The following is a 27,143-nucleotide window of genomic DNA, read 5'->3' as shown; positions in this document are numbered from 1 at the left end:
TTGTAAATTATAATGTATTGGATTTGGTGTTTTTATTATTCTTTTCACCAACTCACACATTCTAACTCTTCTTAACTCCTTAGAGGAGACAGAAGGCAGGCATGCATATCAAATTTCAGATGGCACAGACTATGAGTAATAAATAATGCACAAAATGACAGAACCAAAACTAGACAAGTTGGGATTTAGCAGATAATATTAAATAGGGATAACTGCAAAATTGCATTTTCTAAAACCAGCTGTCCAATTTCAGTACGGAATGACGTGGTTAACACCAATTTACAGCGAGAGACTTTCAGGATTTATTGAATGCTAGGCTGACATGAGCCCAGAGTGGTGCACAGAACCCTGTTCATAGGATGAGGGTGATGATTGGCTGGCAAACTGTTCAGACTCCAAGACACAGGCATAAATGAAGGTTGCTGGATGGTGACCAGTTCAAAGTGGATCAAGCTGCAATGTTGGGTAAAGTCTACAATAAATGGGAAACAAAGTCTTTTATTTTAACTTATATTAGCTAAATATATGGGTTAACTTTCACCTTTGAAATGCTTGTGGGAATCCTCCATCAGAGGATATCATTAAGTAGTTTCTGATGTTAAACTGGTATTAATTGGTCAGGGTTGATCCCCTGAAAGTTTTGCATTAGAAGCAGAACCTAGTCTTAAAGGCTTGTTGTTTTACTTTTGATCTTCCTCGTAGGTGTCAGGATTAGAGGTGTCCTTCAGTGAAGTTGACTAATTTTAGAAGCTGGCATTTGTAAACTCAATTCTCCTTGGGAAAGAGTGAGAAAGCACATCCCATCTTCTTTGGGCTCAGCTGGGACAACCATTTACAAATGCTCATATAGATTTGCTCCTAGAAACCCGTACTTCCTGAAAGCTGGGATCAGAGATCTGGCAAGAAGGCTATAGCTTAGGCCTTGGCACTAGAACTCTGAAAAGTGAATATGGTCTTGGACAGTGTTAACAGAAGCCTAGCATCTGGAACAAGGGTGCTGCTCCAGTCATGCTGGTCAGACCACACACATGAATAATTATTTCCCTTCCAACACCATGATTTTAAAAGGATACAGGCAAATTGGTGCACATCTTAAGGGAGATTACCAGAATGTTGAAGGGACTTAGAAACCAAATCACTAGTGGTGGTTCAGGCTCCAAGACTGAAGGGGGTCAGGATGGAAGGGGGCACCATAAATATTCCAAATATCTTCAGGTGTGTGCATGCTATTTTGTCAAGGATTGTTGGAACTTTAGGTAATGCCAGAAAGCAGAACTGGGGCCAGTAGGATGTAAGCTTAAAATGATGTTTTACAGCCATTAGAGATCTTCAAAAATGGAGTCAATTTTGTGGATATGAAAGATTTAAAATTTTCAAGTAAAAATTCAATGACTGTCATAGAGTTTTTAGGTGGAATTCAAGACATTGGGCAGGAAGTTAGACAACAGGGTTTCTAATATTTTATGAGTTAAACAATCTGAGTGGTGTGATGCTAAGCATAGTGATGGCTGCCTGTAATCCCAGAGGCTGGGGAGGCTGAGGCAGGAGGATTGGGAGTTCAAAGTCAGCCTTAACAACTTAGTGACACTCTAATCAACTTAGTGAAACTCTGTCTATAAATAAAATACAAAAAAGGGACTGGGGATGTGGCTCAGTGGTTAAGTGCCCCTGTTCAACCCCTGGTACCCAACAACAAAACAAACAAACAAAAACAATTAAAAAATGTGTAGCGTGGTACAGCATGTGAGGGGAGAAAGTTATTACCTTTAGATTATTTTGGTGTTATAGCTGTTTTTTTTTGAAGTTCAACCCATCAAAAAGGGTACAATCCATGGATTTTAAAATATGCAACATATGAGAAAAAATAAAAGCTTTGTATTATTACAGAAGGAAGAACAGTCTCATAGGGATAAAGAAAAAGAAATGTTCAAGGAATACCACAGGAATTAGAGTCTGTACCAATGTGAGGGAAAAAGGCACAGGGAGGAGGTTGGAAACCCTGTTTCCCACGGACAAGGATCTGATGCTACACACTTGGCACCATTCCAGGTGAGCACAGATCTGTACTGGGAATAATACGCTTGCTCTTTGGCTCGTAGGTCTATGGGCCATGGAGACAAAACACTCCAGGATCACACTGTTCTGAGAACTGATTGTCCTGGAAAAAAACATGCGTTTTTTTCTCTCTCTCTTTCTTGGACTCTTCCTCTTTTTCACGGTTGAGAGGAAATACATTCTTTTTATAATCTCGAGTCTCATGTGGGGAAAGAGGTCAATTTTGGAGAAAGTCAAGGTAATGCAAACTTGAGTATAAAAACAGATTGTAAAGCTAGGAACATGGAGGATGTGGGGCGACCTGGGAATAGAAGAGTGTGGTAAAAGAGGTGAAAGTATCCACTAAAGAACCATCCCATACCTTGCCTCTTGACCACCAAGAAGACCTCCCCGGTCATTTTGTATAGACCACTGCCCACTCTCCAAGTCCTCTTTAGGGGCAAGTGAAGTGTGCACCTGTGGCGGAATACAGACCAGGTAGGGGTGACTTTTTGCAGAGGCCCATCCACCTGCGCACACCACTCGCCCTCGCTGCTTCCTCGGCTGTCTCCCCATCCCCACGCCGGGTGCGGTGCTCCTGGCTACAACTCTAGCTCTGGCTGCCGCAAAACCCCGGAGCGCTGGAGTGGGCGCGCGGGCTGCGCGCGGGCCGGCGCCCGGAGCACTGGGCATGCTCAGTCGCGCGGGCAGAGCTCCGGGCGCGAGCCGGGCTCCTTCTGTACCACATTCATCGGCTGCCAAGGGGAGCCACTGGGCGCTCGCAGGCTTTGCAAGCGCTGCTCGCGGGAGGACCCGGCCGCCGCGCCCCTGCCGCTGTCCCATCATCTCACAGAGCTATGGCCGGCCTCGGCCACCCCGCCGCCTTTGGCCGGGCCACCCACGCAGTGGTGCGGGCGCCGCCCGAGTCCCTCAGCCAGCACGCGCTGAGGCGCGCCAAGGGCGACGAGGTGGATTTCGCCCGCGCGGAGCGGCAGCACCAGCTCTACGTGGGCGTGCTGGGCAGCAAGCTGGGGCTGCAGGTGGTGGAGCTGCCGGCCGACGAGAGCCTCCCGGACTGCGTGTTCGTGGAGGACGTCGCCGTGGTGTGCGAGGAGACGGCCCTCATTACTCGACCCGGGGCGCCGAGCCGGAGGAAGGAGGTAACTGCCCACCCGGCGACGCGAGGGGCGCGGCCGGGGGCGCGCACCGGGCCCTCTCCTACTGCCCGCGGCCGAGTTGCCGGCGGAATTGGCCACCCCCGGCTAGTTCACAACTTCTCATTGGGGGGCGAGGGGGTGTGCGTACGGGTGTGAGAGAAAGCGTCAAAGAGAGAAGTTCATTGTTCACACCTCCTGGCTGTCGGCAGGCAGCCTTCCAGACGATCCGATTGAGTGTGGTTCTGGGGATTGGGGCAGGTGGGTGGACTGGGGAATCCATCTCGCAAGCATTTTTATTTGCAAAAATTAAACAGCAGAAAACACAAAGCAACTATGAGTGTTTCCCAGAAAGTGAGGACTGAGATGGGTGTCACCCCAGGCGAGCGGGCGGTGGCTGGGTGCCCCTCCAGGGGACAGCGCCCGTAGCCAAGAAACCCTCAAGTCCTGCCTTGGCGCTTGGGGCTGGGCGAGCCTGATGAATTAACAAGCGTCTGTGCCACAGATCTGGGGGCGATTCGAGTTACTTTTCAGTGGTGGCGAGTAAGTCCCAAAGAACGGGACTGGCAAGCGAATGAATTTAAGGGGAGCGTTTTGTTGGTGAGCTGTGCTAGATGTGTGTATGGGCTGGGTTCAAAAAGCTGTACTCACGGTGGGATGTTGGCTGGTGCGCTTAATTGAAATTTTTTTCCCTCAAATTCCATAATTTTTATTCTCTATATTTTTTAACTCATAGCGATTAAGAGAGCTTTTTGTGTTCTCAGGGGATAGTGACTAAAATATTGCAGTTGTGAAAATGGCTGTGATTGCTTTAAAGACGATGTAGGTTAGTGGGAGAGACAAATAGAGTGAGATTGGATTTTAAAATGCCATCTGGCTTGGGATTCTTCTCATTGCGCTCTAAGAGCTCAGGCTCAAGACTCTCCTTTGCTATTGGTGTATTGGCATTACAAGATGCAGGTGGTTTCTTTCATTTCTGAGGGTTAGAATTTTTTTTTCACATTTTGTCTTTTTTCTCTTCTCATTGGAGATGCCTCACAGAGCTTCTGATTTAAATATGCTTATTCTATATGTGCTCCACTACTTGGATGATGGAACCCTGCATGGTCTGAGAATAAGGATATTCCATTTATTTTTCACTGAAGTAATCAACTTTTTTCTCACCCTACTTTAGAAGAAAACCTTTAAAAGAGTAACAGGTCTCATTCTTTCAGCTCTTTTATTGCCTTTGCTACACCTGTCCACGTTTGAGTCTGTGAGATGCCCACTCTGTTTTAACCTGGTAAGGAATGTAATCAATCCCATTAGAGTACCTTCTAATGTGTTATAGTAGACCATATGGCACAACCGTGGTTTCTACTTAAGAGTAAAATAGGTTTCAGAAACCCTTTTAAAATGGTACTCATTTGATGATAGTGGTCCAGTTTTCTCTCAAGAGACTTCATCCATTTCACTTTATTCCTATAATAAAACCTCCCAAGTTTATTTAGTGGGAGCAGTGATTTTTGTCCCCTGCCCAGATTTGGCTCCATTTTGATACCAGCTTGTTGGCACATTAGCAGAGGTCACAAAGTTCAATGGATGAGAACATTAGGCTGCATCTCTCAGCCTCACTGCTTTAATTCTATCACCTTGAGGAAATATTTCTTGCCTCAATTTTCTCACCTATTGGGTGGGCATATAATACCTATTTCACAAAATTATGATAAATTTATTAATTTACATGAAATTCACAGGTGAGGACATTTGATGAATGTCAGTTATCAATTATTCACTTCATGGGTCGAGGAAGAATGGCTCCTTGAGTAAGAAGCAGTATGCAATACACTGATGTAGTTAGTGACATTTCTACTTCCCAGGGTGAAGGTGAGTCACCTTTGTGCTTTAGGCTCCATCTTAATCTGTTCTGTGACCTTGCCTCTTAGCTTGGCTTTCTGTGTATGATCTCTCCCGGAAACACTTTTTTGCTATTGCACATGATCTGGGTCACCAGGGTAACAGGCCTTCCAGCCAGAGAGAGTAAAACGGGCAGTCAGTGTTGGATGGGATGCTTCAGGAAAACAGGGCCATACGGGGTGATGCTCTTTGAAATCTCTCTCAGTACAATGCTTGTTGGAATGAATGAAATGCTAATTAGCTAATACAGACAAGCCTGATAGTAACTTCAAGATCCTTTTTGGATTGCTATATTTTTTTTCTCATGTGATGTCTACCTTCCTACCTGAAAATATACAGTAGCCAAGGAGTTATTTTAAAATTATCACCACTGATCTCCCTATTTCTATTCTCTTTTCATTTTATTCCCACACTGTAGCCAAGTTGATCATTTTAAAACTCTAATCTGCTACTGTTCCTCCTCTGATTAAAATTCTTGAGGTACCCCCACTTAGCTGGATAAATCCATGGAGCTTGGTTCTGCCTGCCTTTCCAGCGTCTGCTTCATCTCCAAACACTTGGCTTGAGCCAGCTTTATTATACTATTGCTTTTCTGAGTGGTCATTTTTTTTTTTTTTTTGATAAAGGACATGCTTCCTCCCTCCTCCCTTTCTTTAACCTGGCTAATTTTATTTATTCTTCAGTTCTTAGCTTACTGTCATCATTAATATTATCAGCTAACATTTATTGGGTACTTGTCATCTGCCATACACCGCCAGATTTGCGACATGTATTTCCTTAATACTCAACTCTTTGAGCTCAACACTATTTTTATTTCTATTTTAAAGTTGAGGGAGCTAAGGCTTAGATTAAATAAGTTGGCCAAGGTTATAGTGTGGAATCAGTGAAATCAGGATTTGAATCCAGGTTTGCAGAACTCGTAAGCTATAGTCCCACACTCTGTGGCATTAGACATTAACTTTTCTGTGGATTGGTTCTCTGTTTTTTTTTATTGGTGCATAATAATTGTACATAATAGAGGGTTTCATTATGGTGTATTGATGCATACATATAACATAATTTGATCAGTTTTTCTCCATGCCTTCCTTTATCCGCCCCTCCTTCCTGGATCCCTTCCTCTGTCCTCATGTGAAAACCTAGTGTTTGCCTCAGTGGGGCCTTCAGAGATTTATAAAACTCAGCTCCTGTGAACACAAAGCTTAAGTTTTAGTGAAAAAAAAACTGTATATATAGAAAATAAGTAAATTATGTTAATTATCTAATAGCTCTGTGTCTTCAGGACTGTGTTTTTAATACGTTTACTATTTTGAAGATAAATAAATCAGTCTTGAAAAGACTATCATTTTTTTTTTTTAGTTATCAGTGGACCTTTATTTTATTTATTTATATTGGTGCTGAGAATCGAACCTGGTACCTCACACATGCGAGGCAAGCCTCTACCACTGAGCCACAAACTCACCCCCAAGCCTGTCATATTTTAAATGAATCCAACTTATTTTTAGGGAAAAAGGCCAACTCTTAAATACCAAAACATGTAAGTACATTCTCTAAAACCTGAGGTAGAACAAGTGACAGAATGTGATGATTGAGTTTTTAAAAAATAAATTAAAATTTTGTATAGGTCACACCTGCCTGCAGTACCAAGTTCAAAAAGTGTAAGAGAATATGCAATGAAAGCAAGCCTCGCCTTGCCCTTCCATGTGGCTCTCCAGTCCCCTACCTTAGAAGCAACTATTAATACCATTTTCTTGAGTTCCTTTCAGAAGTTTTTTAGTACAAAGTCAAATGATTAACAGGTAAAGCTTATTTTAAACAAAGTTGTGACATGTATCCTGTGCCCTTTTGTCCCTTTATTAAGAATGATTTTATCCTTTCCCAGGTACTAAGTATCAGTATGTGAGATAATTCCCAGGAGAAAAACCATACACACATATTCTCACAAAATGATAATAGCTTTAATCTTTCCTTGATCATTTTCATTTTTGGACCTCTTTAGGAAGAATGCTTAGAACAAAGTTATAAATCCTGAAAGAGACTTAGGCATCAGGTAGGAGGATAGGGACATAAATGGAAGGAATGAGCATTATATATTTTGGTAGATGGCCCGTTTCTTTTAGGGCACTTAACTATATTTTGGTTCTGGGTTTATTCTCTCACTAGGAAAAAGCAAAATTATGTTGATCCTAGAGGCTAGGTGAACAGGAGGATGGTGTCTAATAACAAGAACTAACAAATACCTAAGTTCTTAAGTGTATATGAATCTAAAAGATGGTATTAGTATTAGCCCTATTTAACAGATAAGAAAAATGAGGCTCAGTAACCAAGATGAAGTAACTTGACCAAAGTCATACACAGATAATAAGTTACAGAAGTGAGGTATTCATGAAAATGTGAAGGTCATTTTTTGCTTAAAGGGCTTATTGCCAATTGTGGTTAATCCTAACAGAATATTAAATAGACACAGAAGAACTGCTTGAAGTCTGTTTTACACATTTATGATATACAACCTAACTTAGTTGTTAACTAAGTGAATCATTTTACTTGCTTTCTCTCAGAAATGAGAGTAAATTATTTTCATCTTAGTTAAAAAATAACAATTCAGTCATTTACATGAACCTCCTAAGTTGCCTGGGCACAATTTGATACATAATTGTGTCTTGTTTACCAGCAGAGTAGATATTTAGTTTTTTTTAAAATGCACATATTTTCCTCGAACTTCTGCTTCACTTCAGGTGAGGATACTGTCCTGAACCATAATTAGAAATTACTCTGTCACTGAGAAGGAAAGTGAACGTGCTGGAGGCTGTTCACATGCAGCAGATTAATGGTTCTTGATAAATCATCACCTCCAACTGGTTAGAACAACTGTTCCTTTTCAGGATGTTTCTTTTTCAACTCTTTGCATGGCCTTGGCAATAATATTTAGAAATTGATATGTCCCAGAGACTGGGATCCATTCCATAATGTAATCTATCCTGCACAGTTGATCTTGAAAGCCTTAAAAATAAGAACAAAATGATAAGTAGGGAGTGACTGCTATTAGATACTATTAGCTGAAAATGAGCTTTCTGCAGAGATTCTCAGAATCATTAGAGAATCATTATAAGACTAAGAAGGCAGGGATGGATTCCTTGTAATTCAGACATGCTGGAAAATTGCTTTTGCATGTATTTGAATTTTTATTAAGCTCAGATTTCTTCAAAATTAGTTTTATTATAGAAATGGTAGGTATATGTCCATTAATGTAAACTGCAACCACAGAAAAATTTACTTAGAATTTAGAACAAACAGATTCATCTTTCACTGCTTTATGTCATAAATAAATTATTAGTGGCATATTATAACCTCAGTATAAATTTGGATATATATGTTGGAAACATGAATGCTGATATTATTTATTTTTCTTATTAAAGTTTGTAACCATTTCAGAAATGGTTGAATGGTTATCTGGACATGTGGTAGTCTTCATTTCCACTTATCAAGGGAGCATCATAATTAAAGATAGAATATCTGAAACATTAATGAGACAAAGTATCATTTATATGGAACACGGTGAATTGTTCACCCCAGGTAGTCTGTAATTGTTTATTTACCACAACTGAATCTCCTGATGTTCTGTCAGAATGTTCATGTGACCTTTGAAGTTGGCTTTCATTGCTTTCCATAAACTGATAATAGATATTAAATCTGTCAGAGTCCTCAGACTCATTTCATAAGCTGGCATTTTCCATCTGAATAGACAAGCAGAAGTAATCTCAAACAACAAATCCCATTAAAAATTTTGTGCATATAATGTCATCCTAGTTCACTTTGTCATTGTCAAATAATTTAATAATGTCCATTGTCTTCATGAAACTGAAGTGCTGAAGAAGCAGTAGCATCACATAAGAAGGAATAAATCACCAGACTTTTAGACCTCTGTTTCTAAATGTCTAGATCATCCAAGCAAGTATCATGAGAGAAATCAGTACATCAAAGTACAAAAATAAAAGTACAAAGTACTGCAGGTTTTGTTCAGTTTTACCCAGTGAATCAATATGGGCAATAACTTGACTCAGTTTTTATGCAAATTTAAAGGAATGCAACATTCCTTAAATTTGCATAAAAGCTGCTTTTTCAATGAAGAGGTATACATCTATATTTTTTTGGATTTGAATATGTGTAAGTAAATAAATCTTTGTCTTCATTAAAATATTTTGCCTTGATTTCTTTGTTCTTATATTGTAAAAAATATGAACATTTTCTAATTTTGTGTGGCAGTAAGTATACCTGGGATGGTTGCATTGAAAAGGACTGCGCTTTTGAAAGTAAAGGGATAATAATTGCATCACTCTTGTATGTTTGTATTCAGTAAGAGTCTGTTACATGCCAGAAGCAATATTTGGTGCTGGGCAATGTAGATGAGTTAGATACCTCTAATGCCCTCAAGGATCTCATGGTGTAGCTAAGGATCATGAGGAAGACCCTTGAAGAAGAATGTGACAAAGCTCTGCCTGGTACCGTGTTTGCTTCAGGATAGGTCTGAAGCATACCAGGGCTTCTAGAAGGAGCAGTTATTGTGTGAGAATTAAATAGGGGAGGCAGGAAAGGCAGCCTTTTCAGATAAAGAAATCACATGAGATAGGATGGAGATGATAGTCCAGTGAAAATTAATTTCATTAATTTTGGAAAGGTGCAAAATTGAAAAAAAAAAAAGCACACTTCTGCCATTTAAGATCACTTAAAATTTCAGACACTTGATTCCAAGTTCACCAAGAGAACTACATCTATAACACTAATTCTTGCTTTGGGGATAGGGGGATTTGGCTGCCTAGCAAATCCCTTGAAATTCCATAAGGGTCTTACTCCCTTTTCAGGATTCCTGATTAGCACACCTTGGGAACTATATAGTCAACCCTGGAGTGCACTTATGTTCACTGTAGGTCTGAGACTCATTTCTGGAAGTTGCCATTTAGACTCTGGAAAGGCACTTTTGGGGGTAAGGTCCTATAAGTTATAAGTATATTCTTTGGTGGGTAATCATTTTTCCCCTTGGCACATAATTTGGCATATTAGGATATATCAGGCAAATTTGGCATCCTGTAGCACATATAACATTACCTGCGTCAGTGGCAGGTAGGAAAAGACTAATTTCTACTTGGTGTTGAAATGTGTTTTTATTCACAAATCTCTTCATCTTGGCAGTAGTCATCCCTGAATCTCACACTAACATAAATCAAAGACAGCCTAAGCTGAGTGACATCTCTAATCAGGGGTTAAATTTTGTATGTGCTCCTGAAGGTAGAATGTTGGGGAATATAGCACTGACCTGCAGATTAGAAGATGCTGGTTTTGGTTTCTGAAATGATATTAAGATCTAATATTCTTTTCATCTTGAAAACACCATTCTTTTGAAACTCAGGTTGTGCTTGGGTGGAGAATATAGAATAAGAAAGGGATAAAGAGAAGTGGGAAGTGGTAGGGAGTCTGTGAGAAGTTAGACTCATGAGAAGGGATTGGGGTTTGATGAATAAAAAATACTGGATGTTATTCAACCCAAGACATTATACTTTTTCCACTTAATTAACCAATCATATAAACTCATGTTTTTCTAACGATAATCTATTATGAGATGAAGTTGAATCTGCTAAATCTATTTCACAAGCTCTGCTTACTCAACCATTCATAGCACATTTAATAAGTAATTTTTCCTATAGAAGATTTAAAATAAAAGGTCGTTGAAATCATCTAAGATCCTTAGACCTACATAATTTCTACCATCACGTATCACTCATTAGTGTTTGCCAGTTTGTGTTTCTGTGGTAAATGTGAATCAATGAAAGACAGTAGAATGAATTGGACATGACTTTCATATGTTCATATATGAATACACAACCAGTGAAACTCTACATTATGTACAACCACAGAATGGGATCCTAAGTTATACTCCATGTATATATAATATGTCAAGATATACTCTAATGTCCTGTATATCTAAACAGAGCATTATTTAAAAAATGTGGATCAATGGTCTAAAGTAAAGGACAACAGTGTATATGAGGTGTGTGCTGTAAGTTAGGTTTGCTATTGTAATCAAAAGTTTTGATTTGTCCAGGTAATTACTTCTTGTCCATAGATCTAATATTCTTGATGCTGAACATTTAGTTTCATCTTCCAAATTTTAACTTTTATCTTCAAAAACTTCATGGAGTTATTTTTCTATATAAAGACAAAAAAGTAAAAAATACCAACTTAAATGTAGGCTTCCTGTAGTTAGCTCTATACACAGTACAATATTGTTAGTCCTGTACAGTATACATGTAATTATTTTTTATCATGTAGAGATATGCTTGTGGTAAGCCTAGATGTATTTAGTCTAAAATGATTGAAATAGTTAAAATTAGTGAGTTAATCCTAATGAAGTTACAAAATTATAATAACAGAAGATAGCATGTCCATTTTATGATTCTTCTTTTTAGTCATAAGGGAACCATCATTTCAGGAAGAAAGAATAATTACATTTTGACTTTGGATAATATTTTAAGCCATTTAGGATATAATTTCTAGTTCAAGAGTTTTGTGTGGCGAAATTAAATCTAGTATATTCTGAAGTATCCAGGCCATTTTTGGTGTTGCTTTGGATATTTTTTGAACTTTCTGCATGCTGTCTTAATCCTCTTTCAGGGCTCCTATGCATACCAAGTCACATTTGATTTTACTCACTTTGCTTGACTCTTTTCAGTCATGGTTTTCTGGCTGTTTAGACCCCTATCCATTCAGAAAACTGGTACTGAGTACCTAATTCTCTTTGGCTTGGTACATGTGACTAGGAAACATGAAGAAGAAGATTGTCATCTTCGTCATTTGCTAGAAACTGATTCTTCCTCTTTTTCTTTGGTGACATTGAGATAGGAAGGCATAGTTTTCCATCTGAACTTTCATCTTTTGCTTCTTTTTTGGAGTAGGATACCAGGGATTGAATTCAGAGGCTGAGCCACATCCCCAGCTCCTTTTGTGTTTTATTTTGAGACAGGGTTTTTCTAAGTTGTTTAGGGTCTCACTAAGTTGCTGAGACTGTCTTTGAACCTGTGATCTTCCTGCCTCAGCTTTCAGAGCCCCTGGGATTACAGGCATTTTTAAAATAGTAGATTCAGTGACAGCAGTGCACCTTGAGCCCTGTGCCAGGGGTCATATCCAGCAGGAGGGAACAGCTTCTCCCCAGCTTCTCTAGATGGAGGCTGAGACCCACACTGTCACCAAGAGGCCTCAGGGTTCAACATCAAGATTTGGTTGTGGATACTCTTGGAATGAAGACAGAAACTCAGCACACTTTTTTTCCCCCAAGCTCAGAGAAGTCCAGCATGAGTACTAACACAGAATGTACCAAAACAATTATAATTTTCATGTCACTCTCAGGTCAGTGCCTAAAGGTCTAGAAACGACCTTGAAAACCCCACTGATTTCACCATCTTTCCTTCACACTTCCACAGCATGAGACAGGTGTAAATCCAACCTTTATGTGAGAGTGGCCAAAGGAAATTTAATTTTCTTCCCTAAGTATCCCATTTTAGCAATATTTCTTGGTGATGGTACCTGTCAGGTATGAGACATTTGGTATGATGTATAAGTTGGGATTGACTGTGACAAAGTGTACGTACTGTTTTAGTAATGAGTGATTCCCTGTGATTACAGGGAAACTGGACATTTGATTTTCAATGGTAGCTTCTGATTCCCAGCTATGCAGCCTACTTCTAAGAGTGGAGTGTACTCCCTCACATGTGCCATTTTGTCCCCACAAAAAGAGTGCTTTGAAGATTTTGATAAGACATTAATGATAGAGGCAAACTGTGTAGCTGTGACATTGTGAAATTGTGTGTTTGTCGGAATTATGTGGTTTGAAGCTGTAATTACGTGAGAAAAAAAATGGGCAGTAAGATTGTCATGTCCATCTCATTTTTCTTTTGTGGGCACTGAGCTGGATAACTGAATCCTCTGAATGGTTTGCAAGAAAACTGAGGATTAATATTGTTTCTAAACTGGACCCCCCCAAAAAACTTCTTGGGGGAGGGAGTGGGTAACAAGGATTTAAGTTACAGCATTTTCTTGAAAGTAAATGCAGAAAAACACAGGATACAGCCCATTGGTCTCGTGCAGCTGAGGACTCAATTATGATTCGATCCACGCTCCCTGAAATGCTTTCCTGTCCTGAGGTCAGCCTAATGACTGGAAATGCTGCAAATGTAACAGCTACTGTCTCTTGGCCTATTTTAAAACACCCCTGCCACCCCCACCGCCACACATACAGTTTGTACACATTCTGAATCGGGTTGGATAAAATCAGTTTCTAACAGTGACTTCCTTGTGAATAACAATTGGTGGTAAGGTAGGTTAACAGAAATGCTTAGAGGAATACTTGTGTTACATTATTTTGTGATGTTCGAACCAGGAGATTTTTTTTTTTTTTTTAATGAGTTGTGCCTTTTTCCTAGGCTCTTCCAATTTGTGATTGCCTCCATTAGGCCTTCTTTTTATCTTGTTTTCACCTCGGGATGGGTTTTTTTTTTTTTTTCTGGAGCTGTACGTGGGGCAGAAAGAGTATCTGCAGTTCCTAGAGCTTCTACACCCTTCTTTATGCTCCTCTTTTAGGGGAGTTCCTGTAGCACCATGGACTGGTCTTTATGCTTTGGGTCTGGCTGGTGATTTGTAACGAGAAGTTTCAACTCATAAGTGGATCACAAACACACCCTAGGGGTCACTCCAGTGTTTTTGTTTGTTTGTTAGTAAATGAGCTGGAGTAGAATAGGAAATTTCAAAGTGTATGTGTTTACTCATAGTATAGCTAGGTATTATTTCATGTAAACTTTGTTTCATTTAATACACATTGACGCACACATGTATATCCCCTTGCATGTTGTAGGTCACAAGGTAGTGAATATTTCTCATCATGGGTCATTGTCAAGAGATTTGAAATCTACTTATCTAAGAGACCAAAACAAAACTTAAATAAGTACTGTCATTTTAGTTCTTTGCCATTCCCAGCAATAATAAAATTTTAGTATGTGTCAGTGGCACTTGACTTCCATTGAGCAAATATGGGCAGTTTCGTCACAGGGTCCTGGGTATTTTATTATCTAGTAGGAAGGTAAAGCTGCTTATCTATATCTAGGAAAATAGAAGAGATGGAGAGGAAGAAAAGAGAAACATATAGTGTAGGTAGAAAGTTTTGGATTTTCCCAGTGAGTAGGAATTGTCAAATATCAAGGTCTTCTTCACTAATGCCATAGAGTACTTTCATACACTTAGAAGCGATTTGTGATATTATAGTCCAGGATGGCAGGTGTCCAGAAGCATACCATTGGCCACATGAGAGCCCACTACATTTTCATGTTTTGTTGGCCCCAGTCTCATTCCCACTGCTTCTACTTTTGCTTGTCCCCCCCCCCAGATCTGTCCACCATAAAGTTGTAGAAAGTTAGTTATAAAGACTTACTTGCAGAAGTGCCTAAACACTTAGGCAATAGGTGTTTGTTGATCAGATGATGCATGCCTGGTCTAATGAGAACCTTCCCCAGGCAAGTAAGAGTTGGTGGCATTGACCAGGAACTCAACTAGAAGTCTTAAAACCTGTTCCTTAAATGCTGTATGGCTGAGGGCCAGTAGGTGGCCAATGTGGGCTTTAGGATTTCTGTCTGTAAACTGGGGAATAATTCTGTTCTCAATCAACCTCTTGTGCTGAAGTTTAAATGAAGAAATGAACATGAGGGTAGTCTCTGAGGATCATGGCTGTGGACGTTGTACATTGGCTGCCTCTGAACATTAAACTCAGCATCCACAGGAATAGGACCACAGGGACATCTAAAGATGGGCCCTCAGCCCCATAGTCCTTTCCAGAAGCTTTAGAATCAGCTCTTATCTGCCTGAGATGGCTTCTCAGACTTCAGGTTGCAGGATCTATAGCAGTGGTTCTGAGTATGCCAATCTTTTTACCCTGTACCAAGGTACTAGTTAGCAAATAGGACTCCCGTGAGAAGCCCTCTTGTTATGAGAGACCCAGGAGATGAATTAGCATAAAAATATTCACCCTGTAAGTAGAAAAATAACTACCATTTATGGTGCTTTGTATTTTCTGATTTGTGTTTCCTACTTCATCACATCCTTACAAAGCCCCAATTTTATAGACAGGGAAACTAAGGAGAAGTTACATTGAGTTACTTTAGGTCAAGTAGTTACTACCTATTTGTATTAGCCTGATTTATGTTGTTTTAACAGAATACCTGAGACTGGGTGACTTATAAAGAGGTTTATTTAGCCACAATTCTAATGGATATTGTCCAAACGTGGTGCCAGAATCCTGGTGACGGCACCCTGGCTTTGTTGTAACATGGCAGAGAAAGGGAACTGGTTAGGTAGCGAAGGAGCATATGAGTGAACAAGGAAGCAAGAGACCAGTGAAGAGCCCTCTTACTCTTTATGTAAAAACCCATTCTCTTGGGAGTTAATTCACTCCTTCCAGACCGGATCCACTCCTATGAGACAGCATTAATCCATTCATGGGGTAGTCATGACCCAGTCACCTCCCTCTAGTTCCTATCTCTTCAAGGTTCCACCATCTCTTAACACCAACCACCGTGCTTCTAGAACATGAAACTTCAATGGGAAAACTTAAGTCATATCCAAACTGTAGCCGTAGTGAAACTGAGATTGCAGCAAGGACTTTCTGACTCAAAAGCCAGAGCATTTAGCCACTGTGCAAGCCTGACTGTAGACGATTTGGGTTAGTGAGACCTTATTGATACAAATACCATAGCCGTGGTCTTGACGTCCCTGAGGGGAAGGTATCCTGTCTGCTAGGACATCAAGAAGAGTAAAGACAAAGGCTTCTCTTGATGGAGACAGGATTTCAGTTCAGCTTGACCTATACCTCTACCCCTTATCTCTAAGGGTAGCTTGGAAACTTTCCCCACTCCAAGGAGTCAGGGGCAAGCATTGTCTGTAGCCATGCATTTAGTCCAAGTTTAATATTTGTTGGCAGAGTTCTATTCCAAATAATTGTGCAACTCATGGAGAACCTTGACCTTAATATAAGCATAGAAGAGTGTGGTGAGTAAGAGCCTATAGAGGAATTCTGGGAATGTCCTAGCTCCAAAAAGGAACCCCCACTGGCTCTTCAGAGTGAAAAATAAGGGTTAATTCAATTTTCACACCTGCACTAGCTTTTGCTCACTTTCCTCATAGCCAACCAAAGGGAATATTACATGAAACTTGGGGCACAGATTGTCATTATTCTGGAAATAGATGTTGCCCTAACTCTGTGTGTCTTGGTAAAACAGACTCCTGGTCAACAATACAAGCAATAATATGAACCACAGTGTAATTTCTGTACATAAAGTTTTGTTTCAGGGAGTGGGGAAGCATACAGAAGTATGCTTGGACCTTGTTATCTCCATATGTGAGAAGAGGAAGGGCAGGATGACATGCCTGGCTTTGAATTCCAGCACCCCTTAGCCCCACAACTATGATCCTTTGCATCTCTAGTGACCTGGGAAGCCCTTAGTGTGTGAACCTTCTCTCTCTAATTCTGCTCTAGGCTTGGGACCAATATTACCTATGCACAGTAGAAATTATGGGTTACCCAAGCTCTTGCTCCTTTTTGTGTAAATCTGAGTTCTTCTTATAAATAGTCCTTCTCCTTGCTAGAGGATATTGGAATCCTGCCCAAATTCAAGCCCCATGGGTATCTGCCTTTGGCCAGCCCTGACTTCTGAACCCTGTGGTCTGCTGCTTTCTCTAACCTGCTCTTCTCAACCTCTTTGCTTCACCTCCCACTTGTTTCTGCAACTGTGCTTTCCAGAGATTCAACCTTACCTACTTGAACTTCCACCCACAAAACGTGCGTCTCCCTTGAGCTTAGGTCCAGTTTTCAGGTTCATTGATTCCTTTCAATGTGACCCACCTTCTCCCAGTTAATCCTTTCACCTGCAATGAACAGCAGTAATATAATTTATCATGTATTTATTTGCACCAGCACTTTACATCCCATCATTCTTACTAGCTGTATTGGCTCTGTTCCAAGATCTGGAAGCAGTTTGGCTATAAGCTGAGGAAATAAGGGGCCCATTAGCCAATGGGTCACCTGGTCAGCCTCATCATTTCTGCTGTTGGCCATGCCCCAACATGACCCTTCCTCATTTCATATGCTTATTTTGTGCCCTGGCTCTATTAACTGGGTTTACATCTTGACCCCTTCTGCTAATTTCCTGCCTAGATCCCTGAGACCTGAAGACTAACCCCTAACCCCTGTATGAGAGAATCCCTGAAACCTACTGCCAAGGCCTCTGGTGCCCTGTTCTGCCAGCCCTCTCATATATCTGTTGTGTTGTTGGGCCAACCCCAACCTGCCTTACTCTGGCCTGTGCCCAGCAGCCTGGCCCCTCCTGGAGGGCCTCTGTTGCCAGCTGTCATTCTGACTATTTTCCTTTTGCCCAGACCTAGTCATTGGTCTTGTTCTGGTGAACCTTTCTGCTGACTGGACTCAGATCATCCAACATATGCTTTTATTTTCTAAAGCATTAGGTTCTACCTATTAGGAAGTTTGAGGTAAGGTGACTTGGCTAAAACATAACTTTAATTTCTCATTGTTGTCCTTACCTCCTGTGGTAGCTGTCCATTAAATGCTACTTTTCTGACCTCACTTAATCAAGAAACTTCTCCTTGGAACCCCTCAGTAAACTGATACCAGCACAATTTAGTAAAAGGGCATTTGCTAGTAGAAAAGTAATTTTATTGTATTTAATTAAACCGATGAAAATATGATTGTATCAGTTGTCAAAACTGTATTTGTAGAGTTCCTGTGTTTTGTGTTCCTTTTTGTAAAAGAAAAATTTTTCACGTTATTGTAATTCCATATAGTACAGAACTGAACAAAGGAAGTGATGCAGATCCTTTAGCAGAAAGGTCAGTTGAGTCACTGGAGTGTCCTGAACCATGGTGGGAATGTGGGGCCGCTGTCAAGGCGCAGCACATTTCTTCAGAATAAGACGCCAGTCATTTGTGTGGAATTTTTCTTCTGAATATTTGGACTGAAGGAGAGTAGAGGGATATTCATTTGTAAACAAAGGTGGGTGGTGTGGGGAGGAAATGAATGCTTCATGGAACTCCAGAATAAAACAGATTCTCAGAACCTCTCACTCTTAATAATAATTATAATAATTCCTGCCATTCTTTATCTTTTAGAACAGAGGTGTTTGAGAGAATTGAAGAGCATGCTTAGGAATGATAAAAATGTGAATTCTGACTGGTGATCCAGGGCAACAACTCAAAAGTGACAGCCCTTGATATTCTAACAAGAAGGGATAATGACTGTTCCACATCCTGATCATAATTGGTAGGCATTTACTGCAGAACACATGGCACTGAACAAGGTCTCCATGTCTTCCTCAGGTCAATGTAAAATAAGATAGGAAAACAGCCGGCTCCTCTTGTGGATGATTTGAGTGAAGGGAAAAAGGTAGTTTTGCAGAGGAGAAATCATTCCAGTGTTTCCATCAACAATTAGCCTGTTGATGAGGCACATCAGAAAGCAAAGGCCATTGTAACTTTTGATTAATATTTTGCATAATTCAGACTGACTAAACCTGCAATTCCTGGTAACTCAATTCCTGGTAACTCAATTTGAATCTTTGGCAAGTCTTGGAATGAAATAGGATCTACCTCCAGGCTAAGACTAGCAATCATATTACTGGGATAGGGATTTGACATTCTAGTCAGATATATTTTAGCTTACAAATAACAGAGAACTAACCGTCCATGCCTACTGCAAGAAAAAGAGGAAGACTGTAAAGTTAGACTCAAATTGAATCCACAAAATTATTAGGATTGCAGTCTCTCTCTCTTGATGCTGTCGTTTCTCTCTGCAGAATGATACATTATGATTCTTTTCTCCTATTTGTCTATAACTTAAGCTTCCTTCTGGTTCACCCAGAATTTCAGGGGCCTATAATAATTTTTGTAAGCCAGTCAATCAAGTTATAGGTAGCTGGCCAGCCTGTGAATATACTGGGTTTGGGGCAAGTGCCCAACCTTAATTCAGTCACCTTAGTTTCAGGGTTGAAGGTCATGGTAGGTTTCTTAGAACAGTGTTCTGCTACCCATACAATGTATATAAATATTTAGGAAGGCATGGATGGTGTCTCGTTGCATAACTAGCGTCCTTCTAGTAAGTGGATCCAAACACTATACTGTTGTGAAAGAAGTACCCAGGGTGGGGAGACCACAATCTAGTCTTTTATTTCTTTAGAGTTTTCCAATTCAAAGATGACCACCTTCCTTTATCTCCTGTTGAAAGGTGGCCCACCCTAAATCCCTTTAATGTGAATACCTCTCTCCTGCCCCCAGGGAAAGTTTTAAGACATAATATTAAAAGTTGTTGCTACAGGGGAGAGTGAATACCAAGAAGGGCAAATGGGAAGAGAGAAGAAGAAAAGGAAGAACTTTCTAGAAATGAAGTCCTCAGTTTCCATCCATAAATTTTTTTTTTAAGAGAGAGTGAGAGAGGAGAGAGAGAGAGAGAGAGAGAGAGAGAGAGAGAGAGAGAGAGAGAGAGAGAGAGAGAATTTTTTAATATTTATTTTTTAGTTCTCGGCGGACACAACATCTTTGTTGGTATGTGGTGCTGAGGATCGAACCCGGGCCGCACGCATGCCAGGCGAGCGCGCTACCACTTGAGCCACATCCCCAGCCCCATCCATAAATTTGATACATCTTCATCTTGCTCATCTATAAACTAGAAGATTGGGGGTGGGTTGCGGGCAAAGTTGAAGAAGTTAGGGAGGAGGGGAGGGGAGGTTGAAACTTGGAGATCAAAGAACCAGTAGCAAAGTAATTGTGATGTTGTGCCTCAAGGTGGGAATTCCACCTTGATGTCCTTGATGTGCTGTTGTCAAAGGATAGGACAAAAGGTGGACTTAAAATGCAGATGATCAAGTGGGCCTGGCTGGCTTTCAGCTCTCCCTTTTCCTGAAAGCATGCCAGTACACAAGCTCATGAGCAATCACTGTGGCATGACATATCAGCATGAGTGTCTCAACCTCAAACCAGCCTCAGTCAGAGATATACCAGAAAGCAAGCATCTGGGTGTTCCAGACAGCTTTACTGGGTTGTAGTATTTTGAATTTGCCATTTTAACAAATGGTCAGAGTTGCAGATGGCATTTAACTGTTGGGATAAATTCATCTGGCTTTAAAATGTAACATGATCTTTTCAATGAGCTCCTACCCTTTAGAAAGGACAGAAGGACTTCTTTATTCTTTTGTACAACTTTACTTTTAGCATTATGTCTCTTTCCGAATTTGTTGCCATATGGTCTGGCCTGCAGATCCACATATGTCAAGGTTCCTAAATATCTGGTCTTGGGCCAAGTGCTAACATCACACAAATCGCTAATCTTTTACCCTCTTTCTTGACAATTAAAAAATAACCTACTTGTTGAATCCCTGAATTCATTCTGTTAAACTTAACTCAGATGTCTCTCCTCCTTGAAGCACTCATAGACTCCTAGAGTTATTATATCCTATCTGCTTTAGTCTACCATAGTGTCAACCTGGTATCATAGTCATAGATGTTCTCCTTCACTATCTGTGAGCTCTTCCTGCAGCTCCTGTGACTGTTTTGCTTCTGAACCTCCAGCACTGAGCACAGTGAGCGGCTCGCAGGCGGTGCTCAATGAATGTTGGTTGAATTGAGTAGTAGACTATGTTCAGTACAGTTTAGCATTCACAATATTGTCAGGGCCCATTCTGTAGGGCCATCCTACAAATTTGGAAGAACACAGGATTTTGGGTCAGGATGCCTAGCTTTGTTCTTTAGGTGTGTGTGGCTTTGGCCCATGTCTCCCTGGGTCTTGGTTTTCTCATATGTAAAATAGCATAAAGATTCTTACTGCTCAAGACTTGTGAAGACGAAATGAAAAAAAAAAATGTGGAAAGTCTTTATAATGTTAAAGAGTGTAGTTTATAAGCAGAATATCGTCAAAACCATCCCTTTAGAACTTCAGAAAGTAATCATCCTTAGATGTGATCCAAGACAGACCTTTCTTCTACTGAATCCTGCTCTGTAGCAAACATGTCATAGAGTTGAAAGCTACACTGTAGAGAATATGAAACGTGAAACATCTGGTATGGTGCTGAGCATGGAGCAGTCAGGTCTTGCATGACAGCTGCCATTACAGTTACTACTGCTGTTATTAGATAATGTAACGTTTCCTCAGCTGACTTAGAGGAACACACATGGTGGTCTGAGCAGGGTAGCGCATCTTCAACCTCCTGTCATTTCTATAACCTTCTGTTCCTGCAGAGAACTGATTTCGTGTCTCCTTTCTCAGTCCTCTATAATCTTTCTCGTGTACTGTGAGGATGACTTTGAGCTCAGAGAAGTGCTGAAAAATCCAGGTGAGTGTTGCTTTCCTCTGGAGCATGTGCTCATTCTCTTGTGATCTGTATCTGTCAGACAGTGGAGCCTCTACTAGGATGATAAGGCCCTAAAAACATCTGCATTTATCTGCAGGACTGATATGCTGCTTGGGGAGTTGGGGTGGAGATGGAAGCCTGTCAAGTACCTGATGCCATTGAGCCTTGTGAATTTGTGAAGAGGTTTTGTACTTGCCCTCTTTCTTTGCCCTTTTTTTTTTTTAACCATTCTTAATTTTCCAGTCCTGCTTTTTGTTGGCTTCAGATGTGCTCACCAGAGTCCTGCCAGCTTTAGTTGGAAGGAATATATTTCCGAGCTTAGTTGGACATCAGTTTTTTTTGGGCCCTGCCCAGACTTTTGACAGAGAAGGTAGTGTTAAGGGGGTTGATGGTGTCTAGACAGTAAAATCAGAAACTGTGTAATTTATGTTGTATTACAGACATCCACTTCCCGGATTGGAAAAAGGAAACTGGCTTTTATCTAAGGAAGTTACATTAAAAACCGAAACCCCTGGGTATTTCTGACCTATGAAAAGTTGAAACTTGAATAGTTTTATATAACACTCTCCAGCCCCCTCAGAGACAGGAATTATTGAGAATAGTACTTACACAGTACTGGAGATGAGAAATAAACTTCCAAGTTTCAGGAGACAATTCCAAAATTGTACAGCAATCCTCTCCAGCTACTCACCTCTGGTTAGACCTCCATGAGCTCACAAGGCAATCTGGGTACTACATATCAGTTTTAGAGGATATTGGAGAGGAGAGAATCTAATAGCAAAAGAACTTGAAAGACAATTGAAAATCTGATTCAGGGACCCATACTTCCCCTACCAAAAAAAAAAAATATATAAATATATATATATATATATATATATATATATATATATATGTATATATCAGATTTTGCCATAAAGAAAAAGCATGCTTTTTATTAGAAACAATAATAATAAAAACCTCATCAGATACTCAATATTCATGACTGTGGAAAAGAGTAAAAAGATAAAAATCTTAATAAGCAAGGCAAAATTTCTGTGGAACTAAATGTTTCTAAAGCCTGTGACGGCTTTTGTTTTGTTTTGACCTGGATGATTATCCAGGTCTTCAATTACAACTCTGTCTCTTTTAGAAAAGTATAAAGTATAAATTCTGTGTAGAGCTATGAGGCATCATATCAAAAGCTGCCATCTGAGCTGTTTTATAATGCATGCAATTGAAATGCTACAGTCTTTGTTAGTATTATAAATTAAATTCGTGGTTTTCTGTCAATCTTTTAAAATATATTACTATCTCTTAAAACAGGAAAATTAAGCATACAACTTCAGTCATTACTGAGGAGTTATCTTGTTTTTCTTACCAGATTCTAGATTAGTCCACTAGGCTTAAAATCTAATTAATTATTCTTTTCTGCAAATTTTGCCTGGTCCTAATAGGCATTCAAAGAGTGTTAGTTGAACCTATCTATTGAGTTGCTTCTAAATCTTACATAGGAACCACTTTTTAAAGTGTAGTAACTAGACAATTAAAATTTGTTTTGTAAAGTAGATAGTTTCCAATATTAAATTAAAAAGGAGTACAGTGTATAGGGTGTTGATTGCTAAATACTTGTGTATAATAAGGAGAAATCTCTGAAGCAGTCAGGGATTGTAATGAAAGCCTTTTCCACAGCTTTGTAGCCCTTTGGCAGGCGGACTTGGAGATCAGAACTGTCTCAGACACTTGGGAAGCTGAAGTCATTTGCTTACTCCAGTTTGGGATATTTAGGTTGTTGGCTTCCCAGGGTGAAAGTTTCACAGTTCTAGCATAATGCTGGAAGTATAGAGGTACAGTGGGAAATTCTCAATTAATTGGTGGATTATCTGTACAAAAGGACGTTTTTTTTGTAACCAGAATGAGCTGGGACATTTGTATCTACCACTGCTAATTATGTTATAATGCAAAATTGGGAAACTGCCAAAATAACAATTGATAATAATAATCACCATTAACTAAGCGCTTACCACCAGCTCACTTAATAGTCACAGCTACATGAATTTATGAGTTTCTCTGTAGAGTTTCTCTGCTCTCTCTAGCTCAGAACTTTCTAGCCCTCCTCCTTCACATTCCTCCTTACCCCTACCATAATATTTATCGGACCAATTATCTCAGGACTGTGAAGCCCAAAGAGAGATTGGGCCCCATTATCCGCACAGCCAGCAGAGCTCCTGCCGCCTTAGCACCACCCAATGCCTGAGCCTTTCTGACCCAGGCTCACAGTGTGGCTGTATGGCCAAAGCACTTGTTTTCACCTCAACAGCAATGCAATGCAGTGATATGCCACAACTTTCCCAGGATGTTCTGGCTAAAAGCTTCATTTTTTTAGTGCACCGCTCTGTTGGTCAGCTTTGATCACTGTGACCAAAATACCTGAACTCAAAAAGCTCAAAGGAAAAAAAGATCTGTTTGGCTCATGTTTTCCAAAGTTTTGGTGCATGGTCAGCTGGCTTCATTGCTCTTAGGCCTGAGGTAAGGTGAAATTTCATGGTGGAAGGGCATGGTGAAGGGAAGCTACATAGCTTACAGCAGGCAGGAAAGAGAAGAGAGGAGAGACTGGAGAAAAGATGGAGACAGACAGACACCGACAGGAGAGAAGATAAACACTTACACGCCAGACTCCCATTGACCAGCTTCCCTCAACAAGGTCCTGCCTTCCAGGAGTCTGTTCAGTCACTGATAGGTTAATCCACTGATGAGATCAGAGCCCCCGTGATCCAGGCACTTCCCAAAAGCCCCAACTCTGAACACATGCAACTTTGGGGAACATTCTAGATCCAAACCATAAAAACCCCATTCTTAAGTTTCCGAAACACTAAATAAACATTGAGTGAAATTAATAAAATATATTAGTTCTGGTATGGAAAACCTATTCAAAGGCATAGAAAAAAAGTGGATTTTCCTTCCTACAAAGAGTTCATTGGTTGCCAGGACAAAGCAGGATTTTTCTCCTTTGATTCCCCTGATGACTTTGATGTACTGGAAAATAAAATATAGTACCTCCATATTTTCATAAATCATCCTGCTGTTTTTTTTTTTTTGGTGAAAATGCATTTTTATGGCAGAAAGATCAGTAGAGGGAAGGGAGTAGGGGTTGGGGGAGGGGAGGGGAGGAGAGATACTAAGTACTGAATTAGAGCAAGATAGATTCCATGCTTTTATAATTATGTTGAAATGAATTCTACTGTCATGTATAACTAAAAAGAACCAATAAAACAAAAAAAAAGAAAATGAATTTTTTTAGAAAATTAAATTTAAATACTAAAGCTTCCTAGAGCTTTAATAAATAATAGGGAATATTGTTTGTGGGTTAGTAAAATAAATTATTATAGTTTTGTTTGGAATGTCCTCTTTCTTATTACCCAGACACCATGTATTCATTGTGTTCCTGAAGCTGGAATAATCTGCAGGATTTATGGTGTAAGGGTCAGTGATTCAACACCTTGTTTTTAATCATGTTATAAATTGTGAAGGAACCAGCCAAGTGCGTTTTCTGATTTTAAAATATGACACTTGATTTGGGGAGTGTAGATGTGGCCTTTAACTCATAATTCTGAATCACTCATTAAATGTGAGCAGAGGCCTTATTCTGCTTAATCTTACTCTCATAAGCAGCTATCTCCAATATTTGCCATCCAAGAAGCTGGACTAAGCTGCACCAGGGATCCTGGCAGTCACCACAATGCCAGGTTATAAGGCTGATTTCAGGCTCAGTGAACTGTGACCATCACTAGTGGCCATTTAGGGAGGATTTAGTGTGTCAGGCACTTGGTGCATAAAATCTCACTTTAATCCTTTGAAACATATGTTAATATCTACATTTACAAGCAGCAAAACTGAGGCTTCAACACAGTCATGATTGTAAGAGCTATTTAATAAGTCTTAAAATTGAGCACACTGATTCCTCCCATTTTTTCAAGATTGTTTTAGCTATTCCTTTGCCATTTCATATAAATTTTGGAACAGTCGTGTCTATAGATAGAAAAATCTTTTAGAATTTTAATAGGAATTACATTAAACCTGTGTATCCCTCTGGGGAGCATTAATATATTTACTATGTTGAACCCTCCAGTTCACGTACATGGTATGTCTCACTATTTATTTAGATCTTTGATTGCTTTAGTTTCATAGCATTTTATAGTTTTCCACATACTCATCCTGTATATTTTTTACAGATTATCATCTAAGTATTTCATTTTTTGAATAATTATAGTTTTTATTTTCAATGTCTATGTGTTGATGTTTAATATATATAAACATGACTGATTTTGTATGCTTATCTCATACCCTCTGACTTGGTTGAACTCACTTATTAGTTCTAGAAGATTTTTTTTTTTTCCCTTGAAAATCTTGGGATTTTCTGTGTATACCAGCATATCATTTGCAAACAGACAGTTTTGTTTTTTCTCGTCTAATATGCTTTTTATTTTCTCTTATTATCTTGTTGGCAGTGACTAGAACGTTGAGTATTATGTTGAATAAAAGTTTGTGGTAACAGTCACTATCTTTGCCTTGTTCCCGATCTTTGAAAGAAAGCGTTGTCTTTAACTCTTTTTTTAAAATTTGTTTTAATTAGTTACACATGACAGTACAATGACCTTGACATATCATACATTTGAATCACATGGGATACAATATCTCCTGTTCTGAGTATATAGGTTGCAGAATCACATTGGTCATGTATTCACACACACACACACACACACACACACACACACACACACACATATATACACAATAATAATGTCTGTTTCATTCTACTATCCTTCCTATCTTACTATAATGTTATCTGTAGGGTTTTTGTAGATCATCTCTATCAAGTTGAGGAAGTTCCTGCTAATATTTTGGGGACATTTTAAAAATCATGAATGGGTGTTGAATTTTGCAAAATGTTTTTATATATTTATTGATATGTTCATGTGATTTTTATTCTTCAACCTCATCCTAATATATTGGAATTCCTTCATGTTGTTGCAGCATCAGTAGGCACTCATCCACTTGTATTTCTGAGTATGCAGAATATTCCTAAGTATAGAGGGAAAATTTGAGAGCTTTTTCTCATTCACCTTTTACCCATTGGGTTAATCTGATATATTGGATTTATAAATCAATTTGAGGAGAAATGACATCTGAATATTTGAGTCATACAAAGAAAACCCAGTATTAATTTAGGTCCTAAAGCTGCTTTGCAATGTGTTGCAGTTTCCATACATAGTTAATTTTTTTAGTGCTATTACAAATGGTATTTTTAAAAATTTACTTTCTAGTTGTTTATTGATATATATATATATATATATATATATATATATATATATATATATATATATATATATATATATATAAAAGTAGTTTTTGGGTTTTGTATAGGAACTTTGTATCTGCAAACTTGCTAAATTCACTTACTAGTTTTAGTAGGTTTTTTTTTTTTGTGTGTGTGTGTGTGTGTGTGTGTGTATGTGTGGAACCTTGTAGTATTTTCTGTATATGTGATCATGTCATCTGAGGGGAAAAAAAAGATTTATTTTGTCCTCTCTAAATGGTGTAATGGAATGCCTTTTCTTTGTTTCCTTTTTTCTTGTTTTAT

At 39.4% G+C, this 27,143-nt stretch overlaps 1 protein-coding gene and 1 long non-coding RNA gene across 2 annotated transcripts in view; one reads left to right on the top strand and one right to left on the bottom strand.

Moving 5' to 3' along the window:
- Positions 1-278: 278 nt before the first annotated feature.
- Positions 279-2,725, bottom strand: LOC144368104 (uncharacterized). Its single transcript, XR_013427878.1, has 2 exons — positions 2,417-2,725; positions 279-472 (listed from the first exon to the last, which is right to left on the bottom strand). It is a non-coding gene; the product is annotated as an uncharacterized LOC144368104 (long non-coding RNA).
- A 15-nt stretch (positions 2,726-2,740) lies between these two features.
- The window catches only part of Ddah1 (dimethylarginine dimethylaminohydrolase 1), a 135,950-nt gene continuing 111,547 nt past the window's right edge, over positions 2,741-27,143 (top strand). Inside the window, exon 1 of the mRNA XM_005334065.4 lies at positions 2,741-3,194. Coding sequence (XP_005334122.2) covers positions 2,892-3,194 — 303 coding nt within the window. The 5' untranslated portion in view covers positions 2,741-2,891. The remainder of the gene's footprint in view (positions 3,195-27,143) is intronic.

The sequence above is a fragment of the Ictidomys tridecemlineatus genome, chromosome 11, assembly GCF_052094955.1.
Source record: "Ictidomys tridecemlineatus isolate mIctTri1 chromosome 11, mIctTri1.hap1, whole genome shotgun sequence".
NCBI classification, from domain to species: domain Eukaryota; kingdom Metazoa; phylum Chordata; class Mammalia; order Rodentia; family Sciuridae; genus Ictidomys; species Ictidomys tridecemlineatus.
Note: the sequence above shows the minus strand (reverse complement) of the source record. Positions and strands in the feature narration are given on the sequence as shown.